The 27,334-nt window shown below is 43.8% G+C and overlaps 2 protein-coding genes across 9 annotated transcripts in view; both read left to right on the top strand.

Annotated features, from left to right (window-relative positions):
• Positions 1–1,476: 1,476 nt before the first annotated feature.
• On the top strand, positions 1,477–23,612 carry ece1 (endothelin converting enzyme 1). 3 transcript variants are annotated; one of them, XM_062407520.1, is made up of 19 exons: positions 1,477–1,622; positions 8,693–8,779; positions 10,970–11,108; positions 13,293–13,505; positions 13,648–13,772; positions 13,870–14,016; positions 14,146–14,211; positions 14,522–14,710; positions 14,915–15,057; positions 15,270–15,384; positions 18,473–18,583; positions 18,669–18,767; positions 19,986–20,063; positions 20,159–20,262; positions 20,525–20,635; positions 21,010–21,077; positions 21,186–21,376; positions 21,955–22,050; positions 22,669–23,612. In XM_062407520.1, exons 2-19 carry the CDS (start codon positions 8,693–8,695, stop codon positions 22,843–22,845), a joined length of 2,259 nt encoding a protein of 752 aa, XP_062263504.1. In that variant the 5' UTR covers positions 1,477–1,622; the 3' UTR covers positions 22,846–23,612. The 3 variants fall into 3 exon arrangements, with proteins under 3 accessions (XP_062263504.1, XP_062263495.1, XP_062263487.1); XM_062407511.1 differs by lacking the exon at positions 1,477–1,622 and having other exon boundaries at positions 8,636–8,779; positions 13,317–13,505; XM_062407503.1 differs by lacking the exon at positions 1,477–1,622 and having other exon boundaries at positions 8,636–8,779.
• A 1,319-nt stretch (positions 23,613–24,931) lies between these two features.
• LOC133970562 (eukaryotic translation initiation factor 4 gamma 3-like) overlaps positions 24,932–27,334 on the top strand; it is a 44,077-nt gene continuing 41,674 nt past the window's right edge. For 5 of the 6 annotated variants that reach the window (XM_062407473.1, XM_062407480.1, XM_062407457.1 and 2 more), the window contains exon 1: positions 24,932–25,593. In XM_062407473.1, coding sequence (XP_062263457.1) covers positions 25,381–25,593 — 213 coding nt within the window. In that variant the 5' untranslated portion in view covers positions 24,932–25,380. The remainder of the gene's footprint in view (positions 25,594–27,334) is intronic. The other variant, XM_062407489.1, reaches the window with a different exon arrangement.

The raw sequence follows: 27,334 nt of genomic DNA, 5'->3' as shown, positions 1-27,334 counted from the left end.
GAGCACCCACGCAGGACTGTCAGTGGTGTAAGAATTCAGATACTTCAAATAGATGTTACACAATGTACAAATACTCCATTGTGAGCAAAAGTTTGGTAATAGTACAGAGGTATTGTCAGAAATATCAATATTAGATCAAAAGTCTTCAAGCTGGAGAATGGTGATTTCTGTGTTTGTGATATATACGAGTGAGCTAGTGTGAAGTACTCACTCCTAAACTGGCCTTTAAAATACTAAACAGCACAATAAGGCCATAAAGTACTCAGAAATTAGAACATATCAAATGCATTCAAAACAGCACAGAACATGAAATTCAAAAAGATAAAACACACAAATACATAAAAAAGTATAACCAACAACAAAATACATGCAAAACAGCACATCAATATCATAGGGGTACATTGATACAAAACACAACTTTCAAAAGACAAAGAACATCCATAGCATTTCATATTGATACTTTTATTTAAGTACAGCAGTATAAATAAAGCAGGGAAGTCGAAAGTATACATTTCCCTCTGAAATTAGCTAGATTAAAAGTATACACAAAACATGAAATACAGATCAATTTGTTTATTTGTATAACCCACCTTTGCAAAACCCAATTTTCCTCGTATAGGGCTTAGCAATATGCAACATCCTCCACCTTTGTCCCCAGACAAGAAAACTTCAGGGCAAGTACCTAGAGTGAGGTACTTATCTTGTTTTTCAAGAAATATCTGGAACAAAAGTCTGTTTTCCTGTATTCATGTGAATTGTGATGATTGTATACTATATGTATGTGCTGTGTTTTGGTTTTTACTTAATTTGTATCTTCATATTGATGGATCTAAGATAAGTCAATATAAGATGAGATAATATATAGATAAGATAAAATAAGAAAATACTATTGCAAGTTTAGAAATAACAATAGAAATGAAAGTGAGTCTAAGATAAAGCTGAAAACTGATTCGCTGTTAAAGGTTCAAAGTGTAAGATTTAGGTTTAATAGGTCTATTGCCAGCGATTGAATATACATAATATATATATTATATATATTGATATCAGGAGTGGGTTTTCTCTACAGAGGCCGCCATGTTTTGTACAGTAGCCCAAACTGGACAAACTAAACTGAAGATGTTTGAGCAGAGGGGTATTCAGATGCAATATTACCCTTCACCACTAGATGTCACTAGACGTCCCTAAAGTCTACACACTGAACCTTTAATTTAAAAGGACCAACACACGTGCTCCAGCTCATATTAAATGGACCAATGCTCCCATGATGTGCTGTAAACAACATTTACACTCGAGTAGGTTATTTATTAGCTTTATTTAACCATTAATCAGACTGGCGAAACAGAGTTCCCCCGCTGTGACGCACGCTGTCTCTCCCACACAGGGAGACAGGACCATGGACAGGACCGCGGGAGGGTTTCGGGTTAAAGAGACGTCCGCGCGGACATGACTTCCGGGTTGTGGGCGGAGGGCGTGTTTTCAGTGAACCATCTTGACTGAGCAGCCGCAGCCTCTTTGGTCGCATTAACCCGCGGCTCGCGCACGGTTCCCGGTCAGAAGATCACCGGAGTCACGGCAGCAGCAGCAGCAGCAGTGGCACCGGAGCCCCCGGCAGCAGCAGCAGGGTAAGACCCCGGCTCCTCGCACCGAGACCCCGCACACACATGGGCGACTAATGGCGAGAGAGAAACCCTCCAGTGCAGATCCACGCGGGGACTCATCACTCGTGGCGTGTTGTTTACAGAAACGTCAACGTCACAGACAACGTGTGTAATTATTTAACAGTCCGGTGTTAAACAGTCGCGTGAAAGTGTGTATTTTCACCTCTTCTCTATTGGGACATTAATTTCTCCATTATAATACACCATATGCATTATCCCCCCCCTCAGGCAGATACAGATATTCACACATCTGCATTTGTCCTTCCTCTTTGAGTCAGTTTTTCGATTTGTTTCCCCCATCAGAGCCTCAGGGACGCTCAGGTTGCTTCCACTGACTTTTACAGTCAACATGAAATGACCAGACCAGTGTTTGAATCATTTCCAGTGGCCCTGTGCATCGTTTTCAAAGCCTCTTGGCTGCAACCACAGAACCAGAAGGACCCTGCAGCCACAACAAACTGGTGCATGTCAGTGTTTTGTATTTAATGGCTGCAGAGACATTAAAAAATTGATTAATCTTCCTATGGGAGGGGAGATAGAGTGAGCAGATGCATGAATTAGAAATGTCTGCAAGTGGCACATGTGACAGGTTTTGTTTTTGAGTTGTTTCTCTGAACTCAACTGTCAATGCTTAGCCCAGCAAACAATTATTCACAAACAAGGGTTCGTTTTTATTAATCGTGTAAGGAAAGAGTGGGAGAAAAGCATGCCAGCTAACTTTATTTATATAGTTCTTACAAGCAGAAGTTACACAGAAACTAAAGAACCTTAGATGGAATTTTAAGTGAACTGATTCTTGATATTGATGAAAGGATTTTTCCCAGAATCCAGATTAAGTTGCTTCATTTCATGTCGGCTTCCTGTGTGTGTCCGTTGCGTTTCCTTTTTATCCGAAGACCAGTTCTCCTTTAAAGTGTTGTTCCAAAGCAATTAAATGGTTGTTCATGCAGCAATCAAAGCTTTAAACAATCCCAGTGCTGCTAATTCAAAACAGGTTTGCAAATCCTGTTAAACAGCTTGCTTCAGTCTCTTTTTTTTTTTTTTAACTGCACCAGGCCTGGAACACACAGATCACCGATCACAGAAGCTGATGATCTCCCCCCGAGCGGGTGATTGATTGGTTCAATAACATTACAGGGCTCTGGGTTTGTCGCACTTGGAGGGAGATTGGTTTGCTTTGCAGTTATTCATTACCTCGATGAGATGGCGAGTGCGCTGCGGGGCACCATAACAACAGTGGGAACAGGTAATCTCCTGTTATCTGTCTCCACCTGGGGCTGGAACCACTCATTGTAAACAAGCTTCCGTGTGCCGCTCATATTAATGCTCACCTCACCCTGGCAGAAAGTCAGAGGAGGAGCTCTTCAAATTACATTTAGGAAACTAAATCTGATTTAATCAACTATATTAGAGATTAGACTGAGATATAGAACACCTGGTTGGGGGAGATTTGTTTATTGCTCTTAAACGTCCGAGCACCTGAAACGTGCCCATGGGAGAATGACTCGGGTTGTTCTGTCGATCCAAGAATCCGAAGAATTCCAGATCTGCTGCAGCCGGCATATTAATAACCATGTGAGGGGGAAAACGCAAGCTCTTTATTTCATTTAAAATAAAGCGCTAACCACTAAAAATATACCAAACTTGTTGTGATTCCGGTTAAACTCCCTCAGCTTAGTCTAACAATCCCACTCAAAGCTGATTCCCTGGGAAAGTAGCTTTGTTTTCTTGTGGTTTGTTAATACTTGACATTATTATCAGGGTGTTTTCCCCAAAGGAAACATCCCTGAGCTGCGAAAAGAAAGACAATTCCAGTGGTGTCTTGGCGTCAGAGGTCAGGAGCCGAAGCCTGGGACAACTCTGTCTTTATCTGCGGCCTTCAGGCAGAAACACGTGGGGTGGCTGGACCCAAAAGATAAAAGAGCTGCAGTGATTTTATGTTTTCATGAACGTGTTGCACGTTGAGCGATCGTCTGAATGTTTGTTTTGCTTCGGTCGATGCCTGAACGCTCAGACGAAAGCACGAACCGTACGCGGCCCTGACCTCACGTGGGCAGACTGTGCACTTTACCTTCAGCCGCCCAAAGAGCTGAGTCATGCGAAAGCTCTTTGAACCGTTCCTGTCAAGTCTTGTTGTCGTTGGAGCTCAATGTGGTTGTGTTTATGTATGACACGGCGGTATCTCTGGAATGTTTTTCCCAGCCTCACTCTTCCTCTGGGATTTACAAAAATAAAGAAACGCGTGTGTGGTTTTTACACCTGCAGATGAAGTGGTCTTGGGTCATTGCCGTCGCTTTGTGGCGTCTGTGTTTGCGCGGAGACGTGCCTTCAGTCACAGAGGTCACGGAACTTGTCACGCTGAATGTGAGGCTCGGGATTGTTTTACTGGTGCAGCCTTTAATTACTGATCCTCCTGTGGTCTGAAGCCACATCCATAGACTCGGCATCTGCCTGGATTACCACAGTGGTGTAATGAGCCGCCTTTCTTTGGAGGCAAAATGTGTTTACTGCCAGCTTGCATCAAACACACAGCCGTAAATCATCTGCAGGAGGAGTCTCCTTCCTCCTTCCTCCCTCACCTCCTCCTCGACAGCCCCTTCTATAGATTCTTGTCCTCAGAAAGGAAACGTACACTTCACGTATACACGCTGCAGCCAAACCCAAACACAAACATGCTCCAGTTATTCCTGGAGGAATGCCTCCCCCCCCCGCACCCTTGCGCTACAAATAATCGTCTGGTGTGAAGGATCGTGACGCATGTTTGTGGTTGACGGCCTCACTCAAAGGTCGCAGGCCACACGCTGCTTCCAGGAACCGCGGCATACTGACCCCCTCATACCAGGGGCTCCTCTGTGTGAAGACACCCTCACGCCCTGTAAGACACAATAGGAGGTTCCAGCACCGACCTTGACCACAGCCTCTTACGTGTGAGAACTGCGTCTTGCTGTGTTCTCAAATGGCTCCCAGGTGCCACTGCCGGCGCCTTTCAGCAACTAGAAGGGCATCAACAGGAACTCCTCTGTATCAGTCTCAGTTTTTGCAGATGTTACTTGACGCCGCTTCGATAGCAGTTGATTGTGACACAGATGTGTGTTCATGTGTGACTCCAAAGTTTCAGGATTGCGTCGTTTACGATCCTGACTTATTGCTTCAGACATAAAAGTCCAAGAAACGGCTGATATTAGTCATTGAGTATCGCCGACAGGAAAGGGAAGGCAGCGTTGGTCTGTGCAAAATCACATCTGCTCAATGCCAAGGAAGTGTTGGGAAACAGTGAGTGAGTGTGTGTGTGTGACGAGGACATCAACATGTTCTGTGCGGTTAGATACTGAGATCGGCTGCTCTGCATTGTGATTGCAACAGTCTCGACTCGGTTGTGTCAGCCAGTCTTTGTCTTCTCAGCTGCAACTAGTACAAAACACTGCAGCTCTGTTTTTTAACGGGCACAAGCAAGTGAGACCTCATTTCATCTGTTCAGGCTTCCATTAACCGGCTCCTGGTTCATTTAAGGATTTCATTGATCGGTTTAGTGCCTCTGATTGTTTAACTTTGCACTCGCGTGCACTCTGGGTTCCAAGGTCCAGAGTGAAGAATACAAGAGATCGGGCCTTTGCAGTCGCCCCCCTAACTGTGGAGCAGTAAAACATCAGGACACCAACCAGCTTTGGACACTTTTAAAACTCAACTCAACCCATTTTTACTCTCTGGTTTAAAATGGGTCCCGACTTAAATTTGTTTGGTTTCATTTCATATCACAGTTTTATTTGTTCACCAATTGGTGAGGGTCATTTTGAAGAAAAAAATAATAATTGAAGTTTGACACCTTTATGATGTTAATTCATTTTGAATATGTCATGTTTTGCTAAATGGAACAGCAGTAAGGTGAATTTTGTGTGTTTGTGTCTGTGTAATGAGAACAAAGTCAAGTAAAGTCAAACATCAATAGTCAACAATCAGTGTCCTCTCACGTCTTCCCCTCCCCCCCGCTCCGTCTCTGTGTCTCTCTGCATCTTTCATCACTTCAGTCGTCCATAAGCTGATAACAACACACCAGCACAGACAGGGTTCTGATGCTTGTGTAATGCTTAGTCGTTGTTGTGGTGTCGAGTTCCCTCCTGGGCCCTGATTTGTGGCATCTTGTCCTGACAGAAAACAAGATTTAACAGGAATCAGTCTCTCGCTTTGCCCGGAGTTCTCTGGAATGTTTGTGTTGAGGACCATGCTTTTTCTCCTCCGAGGGATGTTTATGTGAAACAAGTGGGAAACAAAATAAAGTGTGGATCTTGCAACTGGACTGGGCTCCCGGTTGTGTTTATGAGAAACTCTCATCCGTCTCCATTAAGTCAACATCTCTGTTCAGTCTCTGGATCGTCTTGTGTTGAGATGGATGATAAGATGGAGGCCGGAGAAGAAGAAGAACAGAGCCGGAGATTGTGCTGATAAAACAGAGACAGTCCTCGTGTGCTCTTTTAGAATCTGGCTACACATGTGATGTATATGTAAAACTCATACTGAATAGAATCTTTATTATTATCCCTTGAACTCACCTCTGCGTCAGATACAAAACCACTGCCTCTCTTGTTGTGCAGTGTATTGAGCAACCACCCTGGGGTGAGGTGTATTTCTGTCTGGCTGACAGGCAGCTGACGTTAATTATTGCCCTCCTTTCTCAGCGTTGGAGGCGTAGTGTCAGAATCAGATTTAAAGCTGCTGGACCTTTGGTTTAAGGTGGAGCAGTCTGTTTAGTGTTCAGACAATAAAATGCTCTGTGTGTGTGTCTAAAAGGATTGTCGCCGTGCCACAGAGGTTCAGCTTTCATCAGGATTACACACAAACTGCTGCATTTCTCACCGTGAAACGGAAAGATGTGGTGTTGGTCAGGGACAAACCCAGGAAATGTTGTTGTGTATCCAGGATTTTTTTCCACATACATCAACATTGTGATTTCAGCATTTTCACAGATTTTCAGTTATTTCTCAAAAAATTCACACACGTTTAGGAGAGTGAATGCAATTTGGTGCAGATCCAAATGAACATCTGGATCTGGTGAATTAAAAAGGAGACTGCTGGGCCTTGGTAGAGGTACAGTCTGTCCATTCGAGTTTTCCTTAGCGATGAATCTACCAATTACTTTCTCAATTTAGCTCTAATTTGTTAAGGCTATGAGCTGTGGTATATTGGCGGCAGTGGCTCAGAATACAGAGTGAGATGTCTGCTAACCAAAAGGTTGGCGGCCTCCCCCAGCCAGTGTGCCATAGTGTCCTTAGGAAAGAGCCTGAACCCTGAATTGCCCTGGAGGGCTGCGGCAGTGATGTGTGATAGAGAAAGGGTAAATACATGCACTGTAAATCACTTTGAGTGGTCATAAAGAGAAGTGTTGTATAAATGCAGACCATTCAGAGAACAAATGTGATTGTTAAACTTATATAATCTACACTAAATGGTGAAAAAAAGCCGAATAGCCTCACAATTGAGAAACTGATTTTGGCAAAAAAGTTATTTTTGAGGCGGATAATGCAAATTTATTACATTTGCTTTGAATCATGCTGTCTTGAACAAAATCAGGAATGTAGAAATTCTGCTCATCTCTTTTAAAACCAGTCTTTCCCACTACATCACAGCCTTGTTAACCTGCTGTGGTTTCATTCACATTCACTTACAACCTGTGAATGGAGCTGTGCTGGTTATTTGCAGATCACAGTTGGTGACTGAGCGTGACTGGGCCCAGGGCTGGGGAGGAATTACCCTACTGAGATCAGGCACGCAACATCCTTAACTGCATTTTAAATCTTCTTAAAACATTTTTTATCATAAAACATTGATGAACACTTCACATATGCAACTTAATTTGAGTCCCGATCTGTTTTATTAGCTGATTGTCTTCCTCTTGTTTTGATTATCTGTTATTTTTCTTTCAATGAAGCACTGTACCTTTTGTCAAAGGGCTACATGAATAAAGTTTATTATTGAATTTATTATAAGTAAGGTACATCTCAATTTAGCTGAGCTTGATTACTATATTTTAGCTGTAAAGTTGTAAAGTCCTGTGGCGCACACACACGTTCTCTTTACATCTTTTTAAATCAGGAGAGTTGAGCTGACAGACTCTTCCTGCCTTTAATGAGGAGTAAACGCAGGGTCTGGGTGACGTACCATTGGCCCTGGGGGGGTGTGTGTGTGTGTGTGTGTGTGTTAAACAGCACAAGGAGTGACTGTCGTGCCTATCAGGTAACCGTCACCAGGGGCAGCCACTCCAAGCATTTAGTGGGAGGAGGTGCATTTCTCCACGCTCCTCCCCCGGCTCTAGTTGTGACCTATAGAAAACGACCCTGGGTGTAAACTATACAGCTGTTGGGTTCCCTCCCATAACATAACTGAAACCACAATGGGGGGAATGTACACACCCGCCAACACACTCGCGCACACAAAAACACAATCACTCCCACACTCTCAGTCTCAGTCGTGCAAGTCGCTGTAGTCAGTGCTACTTCCTGTTTTTCACTAGTTCCGTCTTCTCCCGCGCCGTGTTTGCACAGACCGGGCTGAGGAGGAAGTCCTGAAAGAAGTTTGCGTGTTAGAGCCACGCAACGGGGCAGAGAGGGGAGCCACACGGCGTTTTTCAGAGGAGGACGTTCAGGATGAGGCTGTTGTCCGTGCTGTGACATTTGCCCCCCCGCCCCCTCCCCTCCCAGGGCTATCTGCCATCGGCCATGAGGGATTACAGAGATGGTGTTGAGGCGAGCAGGGAGAAACATACCTTTGAAAGGAGAGGAGCGACGCAGTCTGTGTAAGCAAACTGCAAAGTGTTTGAGGGGAAGAGCTCCAACCAGACAAACCAGATTCCTCCCCATGGATATTGGAGGGAAGCCCTGCCCAGGAGCCTCAGAGCCTGTCGACGAGTAGCCGTCAAACTGCAAGCCCTCTCTCTCTCTCTGAAAAACAAACCCACACACCAGGTGGGGGGAGAGTGAGGAGAGGAGAGGGGTTGAAGGATGGAAGCACTGAGAGAGACTTTTCTCCATTTTCCTTTTCAGATGTCAACGTACAAAAGAGCCACGTTGGACGAGGAGGACCTGGTGGACTCCACAGCCGACGACATCTATCCTTCATCTCCCATGCAGGTAAACATGCACAAAACACCTTGTGCTAAAAATGCACAGAACTTCTTAGAATTACTTGGAAGTGTGAAACTTCTCCCTGTACGTGTTCCAATGTAAAAATCTACTTAGAAGGATGGTCTCACTGCAGATGATCCTCTTTAACGGGGTTTGCCTGTTGTGTGATGCTTCTGATACGACGCTCACTCGTCCCTCTGTCTCCCGTGTCTGGAAGACGAGGACATACTTCTTTGGAGGCCTGAATTTCAAACTGAGGTTTATGTGCTAAGCTCATGCTTCAGGGTTGCACTGAGGATGCTGTATATTCTGTATTGACATAATGTACGTTATGGAATATGAGATGTAAATGATAATTTTCCATTCAGAAAACCTCGCTGAAATTTAGATTTCTTATAAAGGGACGGGCCTGACAACCAATTAAATGTCCACGTCAGCATAACGAGATAGATCAGTCTCACCGAGCTGCCTTTACGCAGACAGACACTGACTGAATCCTGTTAATCTTAAACCCTTGTGTCGGTTACGATTTAATTTTAATCCTGAGATTGTAGATTATTTGCTAAAATGGATCATGAGGATATTGGAACTGAATCCCTTTTGTCAAACAGCGCAATGTTCACACAGGCCTGTGGTCACAAAGCATATTGTATCAAAGTATTGAGTCACACCTGGATTTTCTGCTTCTTACTTCTGGGTTTAAAGATGACATGACTAAGCAGTGTTCTCTGGCCACTCTTTAAAATCTCCTTTTTAAAGGATTGAATTGTCTTTCATAGACTATAAGGGGCCTTAAAGTTTCAGGAGGTTGAATGAAGGAGATGTTTAACTGCAGTCAGATTCATATCTCCGATGATTTATTGGATCAGAGCTCAGAGAAAGTGCTTGAATTCAAGACACTGCCACGATTCTGCCTTCATCATATCTCAACCATGCGTTGGTGGTAGTTGCAGGTTTCTAGCTCTATTTGAAAACATGTAGCAGCTGAAAGAAAATCTACTTTACCAAATCCCCTGAATTCAAAGATTCAAGAGTTTATTATCAAATGCACAACAATAACATTAAGCAGTCGCTGGCAATGAAATGCTTGAGTCAATGTGTTAGATCCATAAAAATCTGTAAAAAAAACAACATTTTTGACAATGTTACAGTAAATGATAAAAACGAATCCTGGATCCACAGCCCAGTTTAGTGGGTTCTTTCTTGGCCTATGTTGCGGAGTTTCATGGAAATCCGTCCTGCAGTTTTTTCGTCATCCTGCTGAAGAACATACATACTAATGGACAGGGGTGAAAACTTGGCCAGTGTGGTTTGACTAAATTCAAAACGTTTAGCTCCAAACCAACCAAACACACCAAGCTCAAGAGATTAAGAAGCCACTGGGGCTCACAGCAGTAAATCTGATCCTTAAGCATTCACTCCTCAAGGGCTAATAGACCCCCACAAGATATGTGAGGCTCGATCTGCCCTTTATTTACACTTTAAGTGGTAAGTGGTGCCCTGTGAAGGGTTTGTGAGCGGCACGCTGGACTCATTCCTTTAGGAAATAAATTACCCTGGTGTCTTTCGCCGAAAGAGAAACCTTCACCAGAAAACATGGAGGAGCGGCGTTTGCTGTTGTGAGGTCGGCTGCACCAATCATTCCATCAACAGTAAAAAAAGTCCATTCATTTACCACAAAGACAGGAAGTTCCTCCAACTTCTAAATTCTTCTTCTGGGGAATGTTTCTTAAAAAACTTTTTCCTCTGGAATCAACTGGTGGTTTGGTTTGTCGTCCTCGTTTGACTCAGTTGCTCGACTTCCTCCTCACTTTATAGGTCAGCCACAAAATCATCAGACACGGTTCAGCAGGATTATTGTGTCGATTTCCCAATCTGGGGCAGAGGGAAACTTATCTCTATGACTCTGTGCTGAACCAGAGGAGAGGGAACAATAGGAAAATGCCTCTCAGTGTAGGAGGGTTGAAAAGGTCGCTGAGCTTTGAAACCAAATCTGTCATCAGATCCTGAAAGAAGCTGTTTGAAACCCACACAGTATTTTCCACAGTGCATTAGTCCAGCACGGTGACAGTATGAAGTGTCTATATTTGTTTATCTTAAAGTCTTTTTATGTCTGTTAATCTCTCCAAAATTGTCATATTTGACTTTTTAGGTGAAGCGCTTCAAGGTTTTTTTATTCTCTATTTGTTTGAGCAGGTGAATCTGCTGAACGGCCGCGGCCCCATGTGTTGTCGGCACCGGACCAAGAGCGAGAAGCGGGTGCTGTTTCTAGTGTGCGTCGTGACCCTGGGCCTTTTCATATCGCTCATCACAACGGGGGTCTTCTACAAACAGAGTGAGTCGGAGGTTCTATTCCAAATCTGGGATGCTGTGGAATACACTGGGAATACACCTGCGTTTCCTGTGTAGTGGGCTGACCAGGTGACTCCTGATTGAACTCCAGCTCGACCAATTACAAGCTCAACCAAATACACAATTACCTGATTATTTAAGTAGTATCAATACTGAATGTATCACGGTTCCAAATTGCTTCCTTTGGCCGATTACAAGTGAAAATTTAAAGCAACGGCCAAAGTCAGTATCGGTCGGGCTGTAGATCAAACTGCTTTTGTGCTATCTATTCTGATTTCTTTTTATTTATTGAATATGCTGTCAACCACCTTCCCAAAAACAAGACTAACTGACAATAAAAAAAACTCCCACACACTAAACGGAGGACGGCTTAAAGAAGTAGTTCAGCCGTTCCAGAAATATGAGCTTTAGTTTTTTTCTTGCTTAGAGTCGGATAAGAAGAATGATACCAGTCCCATATATGAAGCTGCAGCCAGGAGAGGGTTAGCTTAGCTTAGCAGTTAGCCTCGGCTCTCCCACACTGTTTTACAAGAGGTGTGTGCTGGACTACTTAATTGCCAGTGAACTGCTCTTTGTAGACTTTGTGCAGATGAAACAAACAGGATGTTCTTTGTTAATCAGTGAGCATTAGGGGTGTGGATCTTAATATCTTTGAACAGACAGACTCTTTGTGCAAAGATAATCTGGTGGTGGCGCCAGCTTCATATTTATCTTGCAAATATGAAGAGTGATGATGATCGACTCATCTGAACCGTCTGCCAGAAAGGGAATAAGGATTTTTCCTACAATGTCAACTGAGACTTTAAATTTTTAGTAACGTTTCCATCATCAGAACTGGTTTTGTACTGTCTGAAAACAACCATGTTTCTGTGTGTTATTGTTTGTAATTGTTTTATATATGAATATGTTATAAATCGGGTAAAAGCAACAAGTAAGTAATGAAGCTGATTCCATCAAAAGAAGTGAGCTGAAAGACAAAAGACCAGTCTAAAAAAAGATCTGGAAGCTCTGAGAGGCTTTTAAGTACAAACAGGACTGAGACAATTAATACAGTATATGCAGGGTATTATTTCTTTTAAAGCCACACCTTTGGCTAAGCCTGCGAAAAACAACTCTAAATCACTCCCCTGAGCTTTTTCATTATGGAAAAAGTGCTTGTGGATTTACCATCAACGGTCGGGCTTCCTCAGATGCACCATGGGAAACCTAATGCCACTTCCTCCCATTCAGAGCCGCATGTCAGGATCACGCTTTGAAATAATAAAAGGAACAAGGATGAGGTCTCCTCCGGGTTCTAATCTCATCAATGCTTGTTTCTGTGTCTCCTTCTTTGTCTCGTCGCCTTATATGGGCATGGGGTGAAAGTCTTTACACCGAGTCAAATATTAATTGTGAGCCGTTCGCCTGGGATCGCAGCGTCTGCTCCGGGACGACCGGCTCTTGCACTTCTCTAAACACTGACATTTTTCTAAAGCTCTTCTTGTTCTTCAGCTTTTGTGTTTAGACGTTAAAATATAACAGACCAGCCAGAACGCCTCCGGTCATCGCCTCTGAAAATGATTCTAGAGAGCAAACTAAATATCCATTCACTGAAAATATGTGTTTTTGGAAGCCACATGCAGGAACAGACACAGGAAGAGGAGCAATAACGTTTATCTGCTAGCCAGGTCAGATGAAAGTGATTAACCTGAAGTTTCCCAGGCTCCTTCACCCTCATCTGCTCTCTATTTATTTATCAGTCGGCAAAAGTGAACTTTCTACATGGGGAAATATTCCCTTCAGGTTGTATATCTTGGCTTTTACCGCGTTTGAGGTAATAATTTGTGGATGGTCTGAAAACCTGCATGACTACTTGGACGTCCAAAATGAAATATTCTCAGATTACTCAAAGTTGTTTTTGGGCTGGAGCAAAGCTGCAGGGCCTTAAGACCATGAACTTCACTCACTGACTGATGAAGTTAAATTCGAACAAAATGAAAGCACCTTGTAGCTTTCTGGAAAAACTTAAGCAACTTTCCAAAAAAGTCTCTTATTGTCCCTGTAATAATATCATTTCTCTCTGCGGGTACACCATTCTGTGTTGACTGACATGGATGTTTGAGACTTTTTCATTGGGTTGCTCGGTGGTGGTTAGTGGTAAATTTTGTTTAAATCTACTTTTGTACAGCTCACCCTGGCTTGTGCCTAACAGAGCCGTGCGTTACTGTGGCCAGTACAGTGATGGGAGCACTTGATCGATCCGTGGACCCCTGCAATGACTTCTACAACTTTGCCTGTGGGGGCTGGATGAAGAACAACCCCCTCCCCGAGGGCAAGTCCCGCTGGGGACCTTTCAGCAACCTCTGGGAGCACAACATGGTTGTAATGAAGCAATTATTAGGTAAAGGCCCTTGTCTGAATTCTGCACCGTGTCCTCAGCCGCCTTTACCCCAGGCAAAGGTAGCAAGATTATTTTTCCAGCGCTGGGGAAACGCCTTGTTTTTCATTCACACCCAATTTATTTTCTATCTTTATTTATTCAGAAAACAAGACGATGAAAAGTGTGAGTCAGGCTGAGGGAAAGGCCCAGCGATACTATCAGGCCTGCATGAATGAGGCCAAGATCGAGGAATTGGGAGCTAAACCACTACAGGAGCTAATCAGCCAGGTATGCCTAGTTCCCAAAGCTGTAAAAAAAAGTTCAATAATGAATTTCCCTGGATGCGGGTGACTTTGAGTGTCTGATTAATCCCTGTCTGTCTTAGATTGGGGGATGGGCCCTGACAGAACCCTGGGACAAGGACAACTTCGATGAAGTTTTGCAAATGGTGTCAGGCAATTACCGGACGTCGCCTTTCTTCACTGTGTTTGTCAGCACCGACTCGAAAAACTCCAACAGTAACATCATCCAGGTGAGCGGCTCAACCGGGGGCATGTTTTATCTTTGTTGAGACCCTGTAGCCTGCAGGCCTGGAAACACAGGGATGAAGCCAGAGGCGATTTGTGAGCTAAAAGTCATTGGATGTTTCTCTTGACTCCAGGTGGATCAGTCCAGCCTGGGACTTCCTTCACGGGATTACTACCTCAACAAAACGGCAAATGAAAAGGTACTGTGCACATTGTTAACAGTGTTACACTAGAAGTTAGACTGAGTTGGACAGAGTTGGAGAGCTAATCCAGATGTTCTCTGTAATGAAAATCATATCCAGTGGCTCATTGCTCATTTAGAGACAGTCTGGAAATATTAAAAGTTAAATATTTCAGCTTCAGGCAAAAAAAGAAAACAAAAAAAGCTCTGCATAGTTTCGCTTGTGTTTGCATCATTTAGGATTACTGACCTAATTACATTTTTAAAAAAACACTGAAACGACCCTCCTCTTCCCGACCTCGCCCATCTCCGCCTCGCTTCCTTTGCAGTATCTGACAGCTTACCTCAGCTTCCTAGTGGAGTTAGGGGTTCTTCTGGGAGGCACCAGGGAAACGTCTCAGGTAGTGATGATGGAGATTGTGGACTTTGAAACATCTCTGGCCAACATCACAGTACCTCAGGAGGAGAGGCGTGATGAGGAGCTCATCTACCACAAGATGGAGGCCAAGGATCTGTCGGTGAGTTTCTTAATGAACAACAGAAATGGCACACAGCTTTTCTACAAATCATGAATCTTAAGCCGTTTTCAGACATGAACTCTGGGTATTTTATCGGAGTTTGCTGATATATTGACACTGGAGAACGAATTACATGTTTGTGTTGAGACCTTTTCCATCGTGTGTGTGTGTGTGTGTGTGTGTGTGTTTTGTGTCTGTCTGTAGACTCTGGCTCCTGCAGTGAACTGGATGCCGTATCTCAGAGAAGTGTTCTCTCCAGTGCCGCTCAACGACTCGGAGCCCGTGGTTGTTTACGCCAAGGAGTACCTCCAGAAAGTCTCTAAGCTCATAGAGACAACAAACAAAAGGTCAGACGATCAGCCATGCCTCAGAGTTTTTCCATTGACGTGTGAAAAACAGCGAAGCTACTCAATGTGTGTTTACTTTGATTTATAATGACGTAGTTAAACCGGAATGAAGAAGCTACACTTTACACTGTAAACTGTGTATGTACAAGTACAACCCCTTCTACAAGCATTCAGGCAGTATTGAAGTAATCAACGTCATATTTTCTTTGCAGCCTCCTCAACAATTACATGATCATGAAGGTGGTGAGGAAGATGGTTTCCATTTTGGACCAAAAGTTCCAGGATGCTGAGCAGAGCTTCCTCGAGGTCATGTACGGAACCAAAAAGGTAAAAAAGATGCAGGCCCTCTTTTTTTTTTTTTTTTTAAACCCTGTGATCCAACGTGACTCACGTGGATTAAAACACAGGGATGGGATTAAGCGGTGAGAAAAGTAATCCTCTGTTCCTGTTTGACCTGCAGGCAGATTCTCATCCTGATAATGTATTTTTAGTTTCTGTTTGCTAACTGCTTGCTTTGTCAGTTTATTACGATCGACGGTTAATGTTTATTGGAGCTGCTACATGGCAGAGAAAATGATTTGAATTACTTTAAAAAGTCATTTAAACCCTGGTACCAGTGGGATTTCAGAGGTCCAGCACGGTCGGAGGAAGTGGCCCAGAGCCCAACATCTGGGCTTGCACAGCTTTTCTCCTGAACTCTTGTTCTTTTGTGTGATACTCGGCAGAGGATTCATTTCGGGTGCGAGCAGATAAAGGAGAACAAACAGAGAAGCGAAGCCTTTTCCCCTCCACTGTGACGAGATTTCACAAGAACTGTAAATCATCGGCCAGCGTTTTATGTCGGTCCTCTGTGGAACCTGAATCATTCAACTCCGTGTCAACAAATCAACCAAAATTGGTTCCAGAGTTTTCAAAGAGAGTGTGATTCACAGAGCTACAATTCAGCCAGAGAAAACTAAATTGTTGGTGTATTGATATAAATTAATCCAAAGACTCAGCACAGTGAGAGCAGCTTAATGAAGGAATGGAGGGAAACATTACAAACTGACAAGTAATTTAATAAATTCAAAAGAATTTATACAAATCCTCTCCTCGCACTGTGATAAAAAAAAATGGTCCAATTAAAAATTTTAAATATCAGTTCATGAAACTATAAAGGACATTATTACACTATATGTATCACCAACAGTTTATAATATTAGTGAATGAATGACACATTTTTTTATTTTGTAATGATGATATTGGCCGGTATAAATTTTCACAGACATATCGCTATCAGCATATTTGCAGAAAATCATTTTTTACATAATTAACAAGGACGAAAAGATTTATATTTCATGTTAAGATGATTAAAACAAGTCTTAGTTTTATATCATTGTTTGTTTTGTTTTAAATATTTATAATAAAGATTAAGGTTAAACTATAAAACATCACTAAATCATTAGTCATGTGTGTTAGTGAGTAATTACCTCTCATTGTATCCAACCCTGCGGATAATTTGGACCTTACATACTCGGGTTTAGTGATTTTGGCAAATACTCCACAAATAGCAATGGATTGAATTTTCTGGCATTCAAGATGTAAAGGAAAACCTAGAAGCGTCTTTCCAGGACCGGTGACCTGTCTTCTTTAGATAACTCACCGACCTCTCTGTGAACGGCTCTAAGTGGAACGACTCCTCGTAAGACCAGTGTGTTTTGGACGGAGATGTTACCGTTACATTTTGTCTCCAATGCGGTGAGCAACACTAACAAAACTCAGCTCAGCTGTGTTGTATTGGAGGCAGATGTCTCAGATCCACAGTAAATCCAAACAGTGTGTTGCTGCAGGACGCCACCACATCGCAGGTTGTGTAGCGGAGTTTGTACATTTGCTGAATTTACCCTTTAATTAGCAAACAAGGTTGTTTATCCACTAGAACCTGTGAGAAGGGAGAAATGTGTTGACTCTGCAGCAAGAAAAACTGATTTATTTCTTTAACTGTGGAGGCTCCAGTGACTGCAGCTCTTATCTGACCAAGATCCTGTTTCCTCTGCCTTGTTATCCACTGGGTTCAAGCTGTAATAACAAGTCCTTAACTTGCTGTGTGTCTCTTTTGTGTATCTTTTAAAAACAAGAGTGCGAAACTGTCTCTTTTTCCATCTGTGACTATGTGTCCGAGCACACTTTACAGCTTTGCCTGCTCAGAATACTCCTTGTTTCCTCACGGCGACCTTGTTCCTCTCTGTCTGCGTATACATGCAGCTCTTTTTGTCCTTGTCCTTCCCTTCACCTGATAATGACTTTGCCATATAGGGACTTTTACGTACCCACGGAAAGTGACAGAGTGGGTTGAACGGGAGGCTTGGATCAGTTCAAGATGTGAAATCGTTGTTATAAGAGTCATGTTTGTGTACGTGTTAACTGTATGTTTAGATCTTTCTACGTTTGAGATGGCAAGAAGAGGCTCATGAAAACAGATACAACTTTATGTCCAGAATGATTTCTTTGATCCCAAAAATCTTTTTTTGACTTTTGCCAAATAACAAGACATTTTCCTCACATTTATAATCAACTCAAAGTGCTTTGCTAGTCTTGTTTGGTCTTTGAGGCTCAAGGCTGTGTCACAGAACAGCTCGATAATAAGTAACATCCCTTCACAAATTAGGATTTTATCTATTTTTCCCACTGAAATCACTCCTGCACCATTCGTCTCCTCTTGTGTTCTGTCCTGGTGGTCGTCCCGCTTGCCTCGCTTCAGTCTTGAGTGTAAATTGACCAGGAGTTGGCCTGTGGCTTGTCCTGTTGTTGCTTTTTTATCTACCAAAAAAAAAAACACAGCACTTGTTCCTTTCGGCAGGAACACTGTGTCTCTCAGGCTGCTGAGGGATAACCGCTCACTGCTGCTTCACAGAGGTCATGAATTTCTCAAGATCGCAACTCTTTTCTTTGTTACTTGAATCCACTGAACAAAGGATCACTGGGATTTCTCAGTCTTCATTGGATTAAGGCCTATTAAAATATCAAAATTTAACAGAGGCAGTTTGTTAATGTTTGATGTATTGTATAAATCACAAAAGCCGAAATCTGACAAAAGACCAGTAAATACAAACTAATAAATACTTTGAAATAGAGCAGTGGTTTCACAGAATGGACATAGTTTGTTCTTGTCCAACACAAATGTCGTAGGTCCGTATTTGCATATATAGAGCAGGAAGTGAGATCAGATCACATGTGGTGACAGGTGACACATTCAGGAGGCCTTTTAATGTCCGATTTTAACAGACAAACTCAAAGCTGTGCACCTGTGATGTGACCGCTCAGGACAGACGTGGATACCAGGTCTGAACGAGGCCTGTGTTCTCTCCACAGCTCATTTTAATCAGATTGAAGATATCTTGAGGATGTATTCATGTCTTTCATTCTGATGTTGCAGAGCTGCACTCCTCGCTGGAAGCTGTGCGTCAGCGACACCGACATCGCCCTGGGCTTTGCTCTCGGAGCCATGTTCGTCAAAGACACCTTTGCTGAAGAGAGTAAAGCCATTGTAAGTCCCTCTCTCTCATCGGCCGCCTGCTGTGTGAGATGATCAGCTTTTTTCCTGACTTTCCTTTGTGTCCTCTGTGCTCCAGGCTGAGGACATGGTCGCAGACATTAAATGGGCGTTTGAGGACAGCCTGAAGGATGTGGGCTGGATGGACCCGGACACAAAGAAAGCAGCCAAAGAAAAGGTGGGTGAGAGATCCTGCTGTGTGTCCTCCTTCACACCTAAGACCTGAGCATTAGAGAGACAGGGACGCAATCTGAGAGCAGCAACACCAGAAATGACCTCCGACAATACTTGAGCTGCAGAAAAAACACTTTATGGTAGAAAATACTGGTAAAGGGACGTCTCTAAATCTGAATATTTCTAATCGTTAGAAAGAAAGCTACTGAACGAAGCTAACATGGAACTGTTTTAATAGACCCCTCTAAATAACTGGAACAAGTGTAACGGAGGATTACCAGTCTGTGGGTCCAGGACGATACAGAGAGCAGAGGGAGGAGCCTCAGGAGGTAGCTACAGTTCCTGAGACCTCCTAAATCCCCCTGCGCTCCTCTCCACTGTTCTCAGCCCACATCCCACAGACTGAGCCTCTCAACCACACCCCGGCCTCTTACCCCTCAGCCTCTGGTTGGGAAAGTCACTTCGGGAATGTTTGTTGGCTCTTCTCATGCAGCGACCTCCTCCCTGCTGGCCAGGATGATCCCACCCCCTCTGCCAGCCAAGCCAGAGGCGTAGGTGGTGTTACTGATGGAGGTTTGCAGAGACGTGTTCAAGCACTGGACATTTTTTAGAGCTGCTTCAATGAGACTTTATTGGCCTTCCCCAGATCATCATTGTCCACACAGGCACTGACAACCTGCAACAAGACACAACCCCAGGAGACTGAGCCGACCACTGGTAGCAGAGTCACGTCTTATTAGAGTCAATCAGGATGAGAGAGAAAGCGTTTCTGTTTTTGTCCCAACTATACCACACACCTTTTTCTGGGGCCACAGGGCCACCAGCATTTCCAATTTGTATGTTTCAGGAACTCAAAAGCTCCAATAGCATGGTCGGCAGTTTTTTATTATTTAGCATTCATCTTCGTTATTATTTGTATTAGTTTTTAAGCAAAGAAAACATGGTCCTGATAGAAGACTAATCAAAATGCTGACAGCACAGTGGGTCATTCTAAAATTATTCCATGCGTAAGTTGTGCAATTTAAATGATCAATATCAATTCCTGACATTTTGAATGGCTGCGACAGATCATAGAGACAAGACCTTCTTAGAAGGAGAATAGACACAACTAAGACCTGCATGCAGAATTTACACAGCCAGTAAGGAATAGTAGTACAATACAGCACTGCCACCTGGTGTGAATATGTGTCTTTTACAGTTTTTCCAACGTTATCCTTCACAGGCAGACGCAATCTACAACATGGTGGGATATCCAGACTTCATCATGAACGCCACCAAGCTGGACAAAGTGTTCAATGATGTAGGTAAACGTGGAACCACTTGGTCTGTCACTTTTATTTGATCTAAATAATAAATAAATAAAAACACTGACTATTTCTGTCCTCTACCTTTCAGTTTGAGGTGGTGTCAGATCTCTACTTCCAAAATGTCATGCAGTACTACAACTTCTCAGCCCGAGTGACGGCCGACCAGCTGAGGAAAACCCCCAACAGAAACCAGTGAGTGGCTCGTCCTGCCAGAGAGGAGGTCGCACGCTCGGCCCAGGAGAGACATTCTCATTATACTGACTCAGCAGAGCGCCGCTTCCATCCACAAATGTTCCCAGGCCACCAACTTCTGTCCGCTGAACTGGTCCTGATCTCTCAATTAGGCTGCGGGGGAGGGAGTGGGGCAGATCCACTAGACCAGGCACAATCAATATTCTTAATTTGTAGTGACCTTGTCTTCCGCCTCATGTTGTGGCTCTGTCCGTGTCTGCAGGTGGAGCATGACCCCGCCGACTGTGAATGCATATTACAACCCCACCAAGAACGAGATGGTTCTGCCTGCAGGAATTCTCCGGGCTCCGTTCTACAGTCCATCCTGGCCCAAGTAGGTCTTGATATAAAACATCATCGACACGCCCACTCGCTTGCTGTGGATTTTATGGACTTTTTCCTGCTGTATTTTCACATGGGTTCATTCAGACATCTTCAGGACATTTTACTAAGGGGCTGGAAGGAAAACTCCATTTGCATTCTAACACGTGCCTCAAGAAAATCTCAGAAAGTTCGGTGCATGTCTGAAAGCAGCTTATCTGAGATTCAGATGTGTTCTGTGCTTCCAGTTTCAATGCTAAGCTAAATTAACCTGCTGCAGCTTCATATTGAGTCTCAGTCTGTATCAGTTATCTTATCTCACTCATCTGCTTTTACAAACTTGCAGTCTTTAGACCAGATGTCACAGGTGTCTCTTTTGTTATCCAGGGCTCTTAACTTCGGTGGAATAGGCGTAGTCATGGGACATGAGCTGACGCATGCTTTTGATGACCAAGGTAGGTACTTTTTAATATTATTCTAAAATAACTATAATGACATAAAATAGTGTTAAAACACAAACTTGGTAGAGAACAGAGTTACATACCACTGTTCCATTCAAACAGGGAGGGAATACGATAAGGATGGGAACCTGCGTCCCTGGTGGAAGAACTCCTCTGTGGAGGCATTCAAGAAGCAGACTCAGTGCATGGTGGAGCAGTACGGAAACTACACCATCAACAAGGAGCCTCTGAATGGAAAACAAACCCTGGGAGAGAACATCGCTGACAACGGTGGACTCAAAGCTGCCTACAAGGTACAAGTCCAGGAAGGAGAATTCCCCTCAAATGTTGTCTGTGTTACATTCAGGAAAAATATGGCTTTTTGTCACTGAGGTGTAAAAACAACTAAATGCTAGAGCATTTTGATATGTGTGGACATTTTATATCGTTATCTCTTTGTCACCGAAGTCAACTTTGTCGGATTTTTGCGAGGTCACGAAACTGTCGCTGCGATCTCGGATTAATCCCCTGCTCCGGTTTATTTGTCAAGGCGGTTGTGTGTCGCATACATGAATCTGTATTGGAAAAAGCAGGTTGTCTGGTTTACAGTGAAGCCTGGAAATGCAACAGGGGGTTACGAGTGGCCTTGTCAGCCTCTGGTTACTTCTTCACACGCACACATTCTTTCCATGAATTGAAAGGTCATGGGCTAGGAAGCAGATGAGCGAATCATATGCAAGTAAAAGCGTCGCACATCAAATGGTGCATGTAAATCTGTAGAGGACCCAAAATGATTTTGATGTAGTCTTTGGTTTATGTGACTGTATAGTTTTCCCTGTGCTAAGCAAAGATTGATGGCACGTGTGTAACATGAGCATTTGCTTCCTGGAAGGCTTATGTGAACTGGATCGAAAAGAACGGAGACGAGCCCACGCTGCCCGCCCTGGGAATGACCAACCATCAGCTGTTTTTCGTAGGATTTGCACAGGTTTGTACCAATCAAGGTATTTTCTTTTTTACTTTATTCTACTGTAGACATGCTCATACTATAACTGTACTTACAATATCACTAAGGTTCCCCTCGAGACATGTTTTGAGACATGAAAATGTATTTTGCTATAATATCTGATGGGCAACAAAAATTAAGAATAAGAATTACGCCCCCCCCCCAGCTTCACTCACCTACAAAAAAAAAAATTTAACTGCTGGACAGAAAATGTCTCCTACTTCATTATAAAGACCATTCTCTGTGTATTTGCACTGAATCCTTCTGCAAGACGCCCACGGGACTGAATGATTCCAAACTAACTGCAAAATCCTCATGCTCCTGTGCACACATATTAAATTGTGGATTTAAGTTCGACAAACGAGTGTGAAACCGGCGTGCTAGTGTCAAAAAGTTTCGCATAAATCAGCCTGCACATTGAGGCTCAAACGTCACAGTCAGGTAACAAAATAGAAAATAAACCAAAATGTATGTATCTGCCAGGAAGTTTTCTAACTAAAATGTCGGAAACCAGGCCAGTGTCTCTACTCTCTCTATAATTCTCAAAAGAAATCAACAGTAAATAATCTTCTGATGTGTTTATTGGTTGTCACGCTGCAGGTATGGTGCTCCGTCAGGACACCGGAGAGCTCACACGAAGGCGTGATCACCGATCCTCACAGTCCGTCAAGATTCCGAGTCATTGGCACCGTCTCCAATTCACATGAGTTCTCAAAGCACTTTGGCTGCAAACCCAATGCTCCCATGAACCCTAAACACAAGTGTGAGCTCTGGTGATACCTCACCACTTGCTGCTGTTTATCACCGAGGAGTGAACAGACGTTTATGGGGGAGAACAGCTATTTTAATAGCTTGATACTGACAGTCTCTCTGGACAAGGAGCATGAGAACCACTGAAACTCCCGGTGTTGTTGCCACTATGAGGCTCCTTATCTGCACACACTGTGCCTGCTCTGTACAGAGGATTTCAAATCTTCGATGCTTCTCCTCAAGTACTGCTTGTATAGCAAACCGCTCTCCATGACTTCTGAAATCTGATCTGGATGTAATGTGCTTTTAGAACACTGGAAACCAAATAGATAGTCGCAGAAAGCAGGGGAACCACTGTCAAACAAGCTGTTTGTCACTATGTGACACTATGTGACAAACATAGTGACGAATGAGCAAGGTGACGTTTCTTTCACTTGTTACTTGTCACTACGCTCGGATCTGCTACGGTTTTATTGTTATTGTATTTTAGTAATGCCGATATTCTTTACTTGACAGTGAACCAGGAAGCTGCAAGATTTTTAAAATCTGGTAGAAGATGAAAATCTGGTTCACACCCGGTTTTTAAAGATTTAAATCCGTTTATTAAGTATTGGTTTTTAAAAACATTTAACAGTGCATCAACAGTTTGTCTTTGAATCTTTGTAATATTTCATGTTGCATACTCTGGTCAAATTTTATAGAGATTAAATCAGAACTTGGTCATGTAGACTAAGCCATAGCCATGTTTTTATGAGTCAAATATTATTTTGTATAATAAAACCAGTCGTAAAACATCTCTGCCTCGTGTCTACAGTTTGTTCAATTGTTTGAAATCTCTTTCTGACGCACAAACATAGCTTTGGTTCACATGTCATCTGTGAATAACAAATAACACAGTGTATATGGTACATGTGATTGGACTGTAGTTCAACGGAGAGCAAACAATAGGTCAGCAGCAAATACCCCCGCCTCCCTGATCCAGAGTTTTATTCAGACCATCAGTTTTGCAGTTTAAAATCAGAGCAGTGGGCCAACGTTAACAAATCTCATGATTCACAAGTGTGAATGTGTGGGCAAATCTGAATAGTGGGGGCTGCAAACTCTGCTCTGAGGTAACAGACCGAAGCAGGAGAGTGCAATGGTGTACAACCGAAAAAATTTACCTGGAAAACAAACTGCACTGGGGAAAAATTGTAAAAGTTGTAATAAAATGTGCTGTACTTTTGAAGACTGACAACTTTTTTTTTTACACATTATCTAAGGCTTCAAAACTAAATTTCAATCATGCAAAACCTTTTCATGAGATTTTTACAGTTCAAAGCCTCCTTCCTGCAGCCGTTAGACTGGACACGCAGCTCTGCTCCCAGTTATACTACATCCACCCATTATCGACTATGGTTAAACTCTCTTGACTGTGCAATATTAATATTCTCCCACTGCACACATTTCTCTTGTTTTTACACTGTATATACATTTTTATTCCATTTATATATATTTCATTACACTTAAGTAATGCATGTTACTTATTACTAACTGATGCCTATTTTTGAATCTTGCTGCTGTAATATTGCAAATGTCCCCGTAGTGGGATTAATAAAGGATCATTTATCTTGTCATATCTCATCTCATATGGAGAAGCGCTGACTAGATTCTGATAATTGCCAGTCTCAAAGGATCAATTAACCAAATCAGGGGTAACTGCAAGGCAACCAAACAGACAGTAGGTGGCGCAGTATTTACACACAGGTCCATGGAATAGTTTGCCGCAGAGAATCGGACATTAACCGAACCTCTCGGAAATAACTGAATAAAACATGTTAAATCTCCTGAACATTGATAATCACATATCAATATTTATTTAGTATTTATTGAAACTTTTCTTGAATTCTCACTTCATAAAGTTATTGTTCATCATTTATGAATTTTAAACCTTCCACCGCGACCTTTTCATTCTCTTTAAATACGTTGCGGACTAAAATACATGGAAAAATGGATTTTGCGCGTGAACCCGGTTTTTGAATCTCCGCGGTGGATCCGATTGGATCGAGCCCACCGAGCCGTGCTGTTGGCTGATTAGCCGAGCGATTCCGGAGCTGGCCGAGGATTCCCGAGTCGTCCTGTCCTGCCCGGACTGCTGGAAGCGGCCGCAACGCCATGTTGGCGAAGTCTCTCATCTGTGCGAGAAGGAAAATGATGGAGAACAGACCTGTCGAGAAGAGAAGGTAGATCGCCGACGGAGGCTGAAGACCGCGGCGATTATTCCGCCCCCCCGACCCGTGAGAGAAACGAACCGAGCCGGATCCGCGGAGGTTCCGGACGGACGAAGGGAGGCGAACCCTCCCACCGTCCCCATGAGCAGCACCGCTGACCCGAGCAGCGACTTTCCATGAGAAAAGAGACGTTTGTGTTGCTATCCGAGCTTCGCTGTCCCGCTTCGTTAAAGGGATCCGCGGCCTGCTTCGACATACCGCTACGCTTGCTCCATGCCTGCAGGCTAGCCGCCGCTCTTATCCGTATTTATTCAGCTATTGTTTTTATTTGTTTCATATTTTTTTTTTTGCAATGAGTTTGCCACCGAAAGTGGTCCCCAAACAAGCCGCTGTCGCAGTGAGCGGACCTGGAATTGGCCCCTCTCCGTCGAGCCAACTGCGGGCTACCCTGACCTCCGTGTCTCTGCCGCCGGGAGCCCCACAAGCTCCGCAGCCCGGCTCCGTGCCGCCGCCTCAGTATCCCTTCACGCGGCCATGGCTTGTGCTTTCAAACATTTCCCCCCATGTGAGTATCCCCACTTTGCTAGTTTTTTTAGCGGGGGGATCGGAGCGGCTGGATGCGGGGGATGATGGTTTCGGTCGGGGGGCAGCTGGGAGGGGAGGGGACAATTAGCTAGCTAAGTGTGCTAGCATTAGCTTACCGAGCCGGGTGTCAAAGCTAACGGAAATGTCAGCCTGGCTGTCGGTAGTTGTCGCTACACTTTTCCCCCGTGTAGTTTTATTTGTAATTAAACTCGAGAGCCCCTGGAGCACCGACACGAAAACAGCATTTATCACATGTTGGCTCCATCACCGGGAAGCTAAGTGGCTCTCCACACCGGCTGCCGGCTTTGTTCACTTACCGCTGTGGGCTAGCAAGGTACATTAGCCTCTCCGGTGCTAACATTTGTGCGGCTAGCAAGTGCACAAGTCACCACCGCAGAGCAGGAATGCTCCCAGTCCGTATCAGGGTGATGACCTGGCCCTTGTTAATGGGGACTAATGGTCGCCCCTACAAGGCCCGGCTTGTGGGAATCGCCCATTTCACACAACATTAGCTCGTTGGAAGGATGGGGTGGGGGTGTTCCCGTGCACCTTGACGGGCCTGTCAGTCCTTGGGCCGGGGAGAGTCTCTCTAGCCCGCATAGCTTAACGTAGAGGAGCCATTAGGAAGTGGCGGGGTAGTTTAATAAGCTGTAGCTACGTTTGCTTTATTATAAAACGTGCAGGAAACCATCACCCGCTCCTAAACGTGTTTTAAAATGCCTCCTGATGCATCGTAACTGTGTTTTACCCCCCCTCCCCACACATACACACACATGCAGTGAATGACTACATCAGCGTCTCTTCCCAGGGCTTCGTGCTGCCACTGCCCCCGGAATATTCATTCACCTTTTCGAGTTGACTCAGAGATGGACTCGGCGTCTCTCTCTCTCTCTAGCCTACTTTCGGTGGAATGAAGTCACTGGTTATGTCACCTAGGCTCCTGTTTTATTTACAGCATGGTGGCAGCAGCAGCGTGAGGGAGAGGATTAGATCCACGTCTCCTGTCTGTCAGTGGCACAGAGATGTGTCTGACAGCTTCCGCGGTGGCTTAGCTTTTCTTTTTTCTGGGGGGTGCCTCAACCTGATTTCCTGCCACACATGATCACAGTCTACCCCGTCTTCCCTGACGTGTGGTGCAGGGAAGCAAGCTGCAGGGTATGGCCATAAGAAAGCCCTTCCTCGCTCTTTAGATGAGTAAATCAAACAACACGGGAGATAATGGTCTCTGTATTTGTTGTGCCTTGTCCTCTGCTGACTCCTTCAGCCTTTTTTGAAACGACTATTTGAATTGGCTTAACCTACTTTAAGCTCTGTGATCTAAAGGAAGCTCCTACCAGTTGAGTGCATAACAGCATCCTCAGCATTTACCAGACGAATGTCTCGCTAAAGGCGTTGATGCGTAACGATAAAAGAGACTAATGGTAAATTCATATTTCTGTTTGTAAGGAAGAGAAATCGTAGCTTTTTGCTTTGAGGTTTGCTCTGAACACTCTGGCTAAATTAAAAAAATTAACTTAAGTGATTGGTCGGACCATGTTGCACCTGTAGCACACAGCCATCCCATCTATGTTGCACAGTAGCAAGTTAATTTATAAGAATATCTCTACATCTGCCATTTTCTGCATTTGTTTGTTAGTTAGCGGGAAGATGCAGAAGATACTCAACCAATATACATGACATTTTTTGGAGGGGTGGGGCTTGAACCAAGGAAGAACCCATTA

Source organism: Platichthys flesus, chromosome 2 (genome assembly GCF_949316205.1).
Source record: "Platichthys flesus chromosome 2, fPlaFle2.1, whole genome shotgun sequence".
In the NCBI taxonomy this organism is placed as follows: Eukaryota; Metazoa; Chordata; class Actinopteri; order Pleuronectiformes; family Pleuronectidae; genus Platichthys; species Platichthys flesus.
This window is presented reverse-complemented; position numbering and strand designations above follow the sequence as displayed.